This window comes from Diorhabda carinulata, chromosome 3 (genome assembly GCF_026250575.1).
Source record: "Diorhabda carinulata isolate Delta chromosome 3, icDioCari1.1, whole genome shotgun sequence".
In the NCBI taxonomy this organism is placed as follows: domain Eukaryota; kingdom Metazoa; phylum Arthropoda; class Insecta; order Coleoptera; family Chrysomelidae; genus Diorhabda; species Diorhabda carinulata.
Window position 1 is genome coordinate 5,083,090 of NC_079462.1, and position 9,037 is coordinate 5,092,126.

The window sequence follows — 9,037 nt, forward strand, 5'->3', positions numbered from 1 at the left end:
TGTGTCAGTACCCGAATATATCAATGCAGTTCTTGACATGATTTTATCAGACCGTCGAATTTGGCTAAAATGGACTGAATATTTCATACGAGAGGCGTTCATCATATAGTTCACGTCAAACATGAGAAAAATGCTGCAAAATGGATCTCCAAATGTTTGAATGTTGACCAAAAGCGTTCGATCTGTGCTCAAGTTACTATAGATGAGATTTGGGTACATTTCTACGATCCAGAAACAAAGCAACAATCGATGGAATGGCGACACTCTGGTTCTCCAAGACCTAAGAAGTTTCGTGTCCAAAAATCTGCTGGAAAAGTTCTTGCTTCAGTTTTTTGGGATTGCCATGGAGTAATCATGATTAATTTTTTGGATAAGGATTGAACAATAACTGGAGATTACTATTCAATATTACTGACCACTCTACGGGAAAAAATTAAAGGAAAGACGCGGAAAGCTATTTTTTTGCAGGACAAAGCCCCTGCACACAAATCTCATGTTGCGATGCAAAAAATTCGTGATTTAGGGTTTGAATTGCTAGAACACCCCCCTTAATCACCAGATTTGGCTGCGTCCGACTATCATCTCTTTCCTCAACCGAAAAAAAGTTTAAAAGTTCGTAAATTTTCTTCCAACGAGGAGATAATAAAAGCTGTGGGGGTTTGGTATGCAGAGCAAGAAGAAACATTTTTTTTAAAGGTCTAGAGACATTGCAGGTTCGCTGTAATAAATGTATCCAATTAAGAGGAGAATATGTTGAGTAAAAAAATATTTTGACATTTGAAATTTTGTTTGGTTCTATAGTAGGCTAAGAATTTTTCAATATATCCTCGTATAATTTTTAAATGGAATTTTATATAAATTATCAATAGTTTTCAAAAATTACTTTGAGAGTTTGAGAAAAAATTGTTTTCGTTGCCCACAAAATTCTTTTGTCATAACAAGATGATTCATAGGTTGCATACCTGACTTGAATATTCTGGGAATGTGAATTCGGCCAAATTACAATCTATTTTTATGTACGAGAGGGTAATAAAACCTACTTACTAAACCAAAACTTTGTAAGGTCATTTAAAATATTATTAGATACAGAATAATCTAGATAGTTCCTAAAATTTTGTACCTGAGCTAATACAAGTTTTCGTACCGTATCATTCCATTTATAAAAGTACCCAATAATAGTTAGAAATTTTGCTTTATTTTAATTCCAAGGATTTCTTTCATACAAATCTTCTTTCCCTAGGAAAAAATCATTTGAAATAAAGAGAAAAGTACATGTGTTCTTCTTTAGAAAATAATTTACATCAGATTATAAGAACTACCCTGAGCTGAGTCGATGGACACTATGGAAACTTTTTCCGTGCAAATAGCATTCAAGGAAGTCTATTTTGATAGAAAAAAGCGATATTGCGGTATGGTGACTTCAATTTAAATGCATTCACCTGCAAAGAGGCAGGCAGAGTCCTTGAAAAAATATCAACGGTGGCAAAGAAAAATCAAAATCCAGATAGTCCTTCGTGTTCTCGGAGGTCGCCAATACCTCAAAAAGCAGTAGAAATAATAAGCAGAAATCACAGTTAGACAGAATAAAGTCAAAAAATCAATTCACCAAACTTTGATAAAATGCCGAAACATAAAACAGAAAATAGTAGTTCATGTTTCTGAGCATTAAGTGAAAAAAACAAGAAAGAAAGAAAAAACTCTTGGATTCATACTCGGAGTGCTGGAGCTAGTGCTGCAGTTGAAAGGTTCTATTGTTATAATTGTTGATAAGAAAGCTAGTGGTCCAATTTGGGCAGCGAGCCGTACAAATATATTTTATATATTTGAACGATGATATGATTTCTTTAAATTTCTTTTTTACTATTATAAATGGTATTTGAAACTCTAATAGATGGTTTTATTACACTTAGGAAGTTTCTTTTCTACTTTTTAAATTCTATTGACACTTCTTCCGAGCTTATATATAGTGAATATTATAAAATAGGTCCAAATTAGGCCAACTTCTACTATATGTATTCATAATTGTGAGAAGCCTGTTTCAAGTAATCTCTTTTATTTATAACGTTTGTAAATAATAAAAAAAATCTTAATCATTGACGATTATGTCTATTAATTTAACATAACATCTTACCCCGAAGGTGTAACAACAAGCTCCCATCGGGGGTAAGTTGTTACAATCGACTTTTTTGCTTTAAGTTTCCATTGTGAAGAAATAATAATTTTTCAATCATATTTTAATAGATGAATAGACATATTAACGATAGAAGTAATCAAATAAATAAATTGTTTGATAGCTATTGTCATTTTGACAATAATTAAAAATTGTAACAACATACTCCCCGCGAAGATAACTGGGGCTCCCCTTTTTGCATGAGGAATACTAGAAGACGAGAATGTCGATTTTTAATACGATTTAAAATGAAATTTGAAGTGAGGGTGAAATGGTTTCGTTTAACCTTTCGCCCGGCGATACGACGTCAGGTGGACGACATACAGGAATTTTCGTTATTTTTTTGTGTTCAAGTACCTGATATTCATCCCCTACAACAAAAAAGTGGAAGTAAATCTCAGTCATTCAATAAACAGTTAATATTGAAGTGAAAGTTGTCACACGCCGTTCGACTTGGCTCAGATTCTTTTAGCAAAGAAAATTCCATTCCTGGACACCCTGATGAAAAATACATTAGCTATCCATCAAGAATTTTTGCCAATTCTCAGTTCGGCTTCCAAAAAGAGTTGCCTATTGTTTCTCATACGCAATGAAGAAAAATAAATATGTAGTTGATTTAAATTATGCATAATAATGATAGAATCGACAGACACCAAGAATGTAATGAACGTAGCTGGGATCAAAAAACAGATATTGTTTAATTAAGGATTACCAGTAGAAGCTCCTGATCGAAGAAATATTTTTCTCAAAAACCTGGTTCAAAATTTAATGAAAGAACAGTTGTATGCCAGATCAGACATAAAAAACCTTCCCATAGATGCGAAGCCTTCATTATTGGAAAAGAGCAGTTGAAGACATTGAAGAAAGAAAATGAAGCAAATTGTGTGAAGATTGATTCCAAAACAATATGCGAATATTGTTGGAATGCCATGGAAGTTCTTTGCGAAGACGTTTATTTTTTTTTAAAGCAAATTAAATCATCATTAAGAGTGAGTTAGGAAATGAAATGAAACAAAAGTTGCCGACCAGAATACGGCTAATACCTGGTGGTGTTGCAAAAGCTTAAGCGCCTAGCGGATGGTTAAGAAATTCCTTAGCATCAGTGATATTTCCGAAGGAATAAATTATTATTTGATATATATACTGCCATTGTTCTTTTGAAGATCCGCGTGAAGAATACTGAAACTTTTTCCTCATAGATATTAGAAAAAATGTAAAAATTTAATATTTTTTTCACATAGACCAATGTCTTTATAAATAATTTACTGAAAGCTTTCAGTAACCAAATAGGTAGGTATATCAAAGTGAGTAGACTAAACTTTGATTCCCAATGGTGTATTTTGAATAGCATCACATTATATGCAGGTGTCGTATCATTTTTTTTAAATTCAAGTGAACAACCAGAAATGATATAATTAAATTTAACTGTTTAAAACGAAACAATCATGTTAATTTCATATTATTTATAATATCAACAAAATAAATACTTATACAAAAAAAATCACAACAAAAGTACGTACTTTTACAACAGTAACTCAGTCTTAGAACTCCCAAAGAGTTACAGCTTCCTTCCAATTTTCTAATATTCTTCTTTAAGAAGTCTACGAAATCAACACAAATTTTTTATAACTGCGAAACTCTAAACAATTCTTCGGCAGAAGCAAGTCCATAAGCTTCATAATGGGTAGCAGGAGGCATTAAAGCAATTGGATTAGTAAACGTGAAGTCGTATGAAGACAGCATCCAAGGATGAACATGAGGCACCATATGTGTAGCACTAGGCACCACAGGAGTAGGTTTATCGGGAGATATTAAACTTTCTATTGTAAAAGACCTTTTAGGTCTTATACATGTGACCGAAGTTTCGGGCGATTTAGTTATATTAGGCGAAGGAGGTTGCGGCGCCACTACCGTCGGATGAGCTGCGGGGTTAACTTCTCCTTGAGGATTCGGTGGCGAAAAGAATATCCTATTTATATTTGTAAGAGCGGCTAATTCATTTTCTAGTATTTCTTTATCACTTTTCAAGAGCTTGAAGCGCTTTCTTCGTCGAAGTAGACTTCCATTAACAAACATATCAAAAGCTGCGGGATGTAAAGCCCAGTACGCACCTTTACCCGGTCTATCGGGTTGTCTTGGGATTTTGATGAAACAATCGTTGAAAGATAAATTATGCCTTAACGAATTTTGCCACCTTTGAGTATTTTTTCTATAATACGGAAATCTGTCGGTTATAAATTTATATATTTCGGAAAGCGGAAGCATTTTTTCGGGTGAATTCCAGATAGCCATAGCTGTTAAAGATATATAGGAATATGGAGGTTTCTGGTCGCCATAGGAGTCCCTAGACGGCCTAGGCATGTTGAATAATCACTTGAGAAAATCACTGAACAAACACAGCAACTCTTAACTGCTCTGATATCTACTAAACAACTGTTTGAACTGATCGCCCCATCGTTTAGTGGGATTATACTAGCGGTGAACGCCTCGGCGCCCGTCGATTGGCCGCTTCAGAACAATGGCAATTCGAACCCAACCTTCTTGTTAACGCCTGTCGTTTTCAGAGGTTTACACCGAAGCCAATTGGCAACGAGGGTATTGCTGGCGGCTCGACCAATAAAATGGACTTTCGTATTTAATAATAAATTGCTTTATTTGAGTAAGATTCATTTAATATGGCTGATGTAGTTAAATGAAATTTATGTTATCATTTCGGGAACAGCAAGTTTGGTAAACACCGTTAGCTTCAAGCGTTATATTTTTATTGGAAAAAATTTTGTGCTCGGTAACCGTTTATTAGCTCATCTACTAAAATTTGAATTATAGTTTTGTTATTGAGTTTGTTAAATTCGATATTTTCGTGTTGTGGTAATTGATAATGCGAACACATTTAGGATAATTTATTAAGTTTATATTGAGTTTTTAGGGAAATTCATTCAACTGGGAGTGTTTCTGATTCAATTGGAATTACTTTAATGAACTTTTGATCGATGCTTTTATAAATTTTACAATACGCTTCAAATTTGAAAATTGGTGGTTTGATAAAATATTTTCCTATGTTACCAGACTCTCTCCAATTATTTAATACAGTTATTTAAGTTTAATACTAAGCTCTGGCGACGGGTATTTTTTTCAAGAAAGTTTCCTTACCAGATGGATTCCAAGATATTTGGCTTCTTCTCTCTATGGAATTCCATGCTCGTTTATTGTGATGGAAGGACAGTTTCCTCGTCTGTTTGTGAATATCATGTGGATAGATTTAGATTTGTTAACTTAAATTTACTATATTTTCGACTTCTGTTGTAGCCTGTCGAATTTTTTTAAAGATTTGTGATTCAGTTTAGTGCGCAACTACTATATGGGTAAATCAGCTGTATATATAAGAAAAAGACAAAGATAAAGACCTAAAAATATACCAAGGGGAAAAGACTCTCAATAAATTCGCGTTCTGGTCATCTGCAGGCGAACACGGTCCTCATGAGCCACGTCTGCCTGTCGAATAGATCTTGCTCTTGATAGGATTATACTGAACAGCTCGGAAGAGCATCTGTAGCGGTAGTAAGTCAGATCTACGACCTTTTCTCCATGGGCTGTCCAAGTTTCTGGTCAACTCTAGGTTAAATCAGAGCCTTATAGAGGATTAGAAGCTGTTGCCGAGTAGGTATATAACTTTTCGGTTTTAAAGAGGGCTCAAAATTTTTGCTAATTAGCTAATTCGGCCACGTGATTATACCAGGACATATTGCTCACAACTTCAACACGCGAATTTACGATGATGGTGATAGTTTATGTCCAAATCCTGAGCCCGCAGTGCGAACTGTCTTCGTAAAAACAGCATCAGACTGTTTTTAAGATTGGTATTGATGGTGGTGACAGATTTGGTTGTTAGCCAAGTTTATTGGGGTGGTTATCGTCGGCGAAGTTATGGTTTGGGTTTGCAGTTTACATTGTCGAGTATATAACCTTGGGAAACACCACCAGTGATCGGTTTTTGAGAAAGCTACTAAGCCATGATTGAATATTCGTTTTGGTACTTGAATATGAAGGACTGATCTTAAATTGAGAGAAAATAATTTAGGAAAAGAATTATCGAATTTTGTAAAGTAAATCCTAGACTTTATCAAAGGCCTGACTTACAACGAGGAATATTCGGGATCAGTACTTTGTATCTTGCATGATTGTTTTGTTATCCTTTATACTTGTTCCTCCCGGAATCCCATTTGGTATTTCGGAATAATTTACTTTTCATCGAGAATTGTTATTGTTCTGATTTCTAATAGCTTTTCTAGTAACTAGTTTAGAAAGTATTGGAAGTACACTGTAAAAATTTCCTGAAAAATTACCTTTGTTTTACTCAAATTAAACTACAATTTGAGTAATTTTCTTAGACGATTGAGAAAATTTACTTGGACTAGGTGTAATTTTACAATTTTTCAATATAAATCTTACTTGGAAAATGATTATACTTAACTGCTTATTATTTTTCAATAACAATGTTTGAGGATTATTAAAAATTTCTAGATTTTGATGTACTATGTTTTATTATAAAATTACAAAACAAAAAGTGATGAAAACATTTGGTAGATAGCGCTGGCTATGCTGCTTGCATTTATGCTTGATTATAAAGTACTTAAGCCTCTTATTTTCAAATAAATTTAGTCGAGTCTCTGAATTATAGGAAGACGGGGATTTTATGTAAAAAAAAAATCATGGAATGAATCACAAATACATCATAATAGCTTATCAGAAACAGATTGTTGTATAATGAATAAATAGTCGTTTTTATTTGTCTATCTTAAAACTCTAGTAGCAACCCTCGTACAAGAGAGTTTAGTGAAAATACTGAGTTCTATATAGATGACTGTAAAGGGATACAAGCCAGAATTGTAGACAGAAATGAGGTTTATTTGAACTAAATTCAGCTTTTAACAGTTCTCAATATTCCACACCTTTAATCACAAAAAGTTTCTGAGTATATAAATTATAGAAAATATCCGTTTTTCTATTAGTTAATAAATAAGTACCTAACGGGAACTTAGTATTGATTTTTTTTATTAGAACGGTGCGTATTTGTCTGATTAATTCATCAGGAAGTTCTTAATTAATCCTTTTACATGAAATGAAGGTAAAACCATTCAATTATGAGACTCATTATCTTATTAGTTGCAGTTTTCTTTGAACAAAACTACCACAAATAACTATATAGGTACCACTTTTAATTGTGCGTTTAGTGAGAACGATTTTAACATAGACGTAGCGAATAATTTCCCACAATCCAAGCGGGTGAATAAATCTGAAAATATTATATAGAAGTAACAGTTTTAGAAAACAATTTAACAATTCAAACGTTGAAATTTGTGGAAGGTGACCAGATGCACTAAAAACACCAAAAGAAGACCAAAATATTTTCAAGTATCCAAGGCGTCAAACATCTTAGAATTTTGTTCACTGCATAAATGTAATAAAAAAAATATATTCCATTTAAAACTTAAACTTGACTCGTTATCTATAACTATAACACTTCATGACTTATTTTACTTATTCTCCGGCTTCACAATCCATGGATGATCACACATATTTGAATGAAAGACATTTACCACACAAATATTCTTCTTTCTATCTGAGTTATTGTGTCTATTGCAATACCTTTTATGTCATTTTAGAGCCAAATTGGCATAATGGGCACTTGTAATTGTGGCCCTCTTTGCTCTCTTTGATTACACTACAGTTTTGCCTCTCCATCATAGTGATGAATTCATAAGAAATTTATTGTGAATAATATTTCAAGAAAATAAAGTTTGTCTTATCTATACTGTGCTAAAAGCTTTCCATGTGTGGTTATGTGCATCCGTTAATATTCGTGGTACTCATCGCGCTGATAATTTTTGATTGTTCAGTTCGGAAGTAATTATTTTATGTATCACACGGTATAAGAAATTTTTGTACCAAATCCGCATTTAATTCAGGAAGATTATAGCCTGATTCCCAAACCTCCCCCCCTGATTCTGTAATTATTCGAAACTATTTACCATATTGCCGTAATAAAGGTACAAACTTCCATGAGCTATTGCATCTTTGCGAAACCTCGAGCTCCAATTATTTGTAAGTAGTACACAAATACTGCAACCGCTGTGCATCAACTGGCCATTTCCTGTACTGTGTTCCCAAAAATCCCCTAAAAACTGCTGCAGTTACACCGGAAAAAGCCTTGACTGTCTATTACATAGATCAGTAAGAACAACTTGAGGAATGGTGCAAATACATTAAAAAAATATTTGATGACAACCGCACAGACAGGCAAGATGCGGATGATTTAGAGGGCACAGACATTATCATGTAAGAAATTAAAAATGCACTACGTCTGACCAAAAATGGGAGAGCTACTGGTCCAGATGATATCCACATAGAATTGATAAAACTTCTTGATGATGAACATCTTACACTACTGCTCAGAATCTTAAAGTGACAAGTAATATTCCCGAAGAAAGGCTTGTTTCGACTTTTATCACCCTATCACCCACATGAGTCTCATGTGTCACGTCTTAAGGGCATTTTTGATGATCATACACACCCGTATATGGAGAAAATTGGATGCTAATATTGGCGAAACTCAGTTTGGATTTAGGAACGGCTTCGGAACACGTGAGGCCCTTTTTGCAGTACAAGTCTTAATACAGAAATGTTTAGATCAACCGTAATAGCTTGGTTCATAGATTACGAAAAAGCTTTTGACAATGTTAAGCATGATATCCTGATTAACTTATTAAACAAACTGGGAGTCGATAGTAGAGACATCACTATACTTAAACAACTGTATTGGATAAAGTGCGATAACCGTCTCTCGGAAAAAATCAAAATTATGAGGTG

At 33.8% G+C, this 9,037-nt stretch overlaps 1 protein-coding gene across 1 annotated transcript; it reads right to left on the bottom strand.

The window, feature by feature from the left end:
- Window positions 1-334: 334 nt before the first annotated feature.
- LOC130891354 (fork head domain-containing protein FD4-like) lies at window positions 335-4,534 on the bottom strand. Its single transcript, XM_057796010.1, has one exon. It carries the CDS (start codon window positions 4,529-4,531, stop codon window positions 3,794-3,796), a length of 738 nt encoding a protein of 245 aa, XP_057651993.1. The 5' UTR covers window positions 4,532-4,534; the 3' UTR covers window positions 335-3,793.
- Window positions 4,535-9,037: the final 4,503 nt, after the last annotated feature.

Excerpts from the sequence above, each read along its gene's own strand:
- LOC130891354 (XM_057796010.1), bottom strand. The coding sequence starts at position 4,531 with ATGCCTAGGCCGTCTAGGGACTCCTATGGCGACCAGAAACCTCCATAT.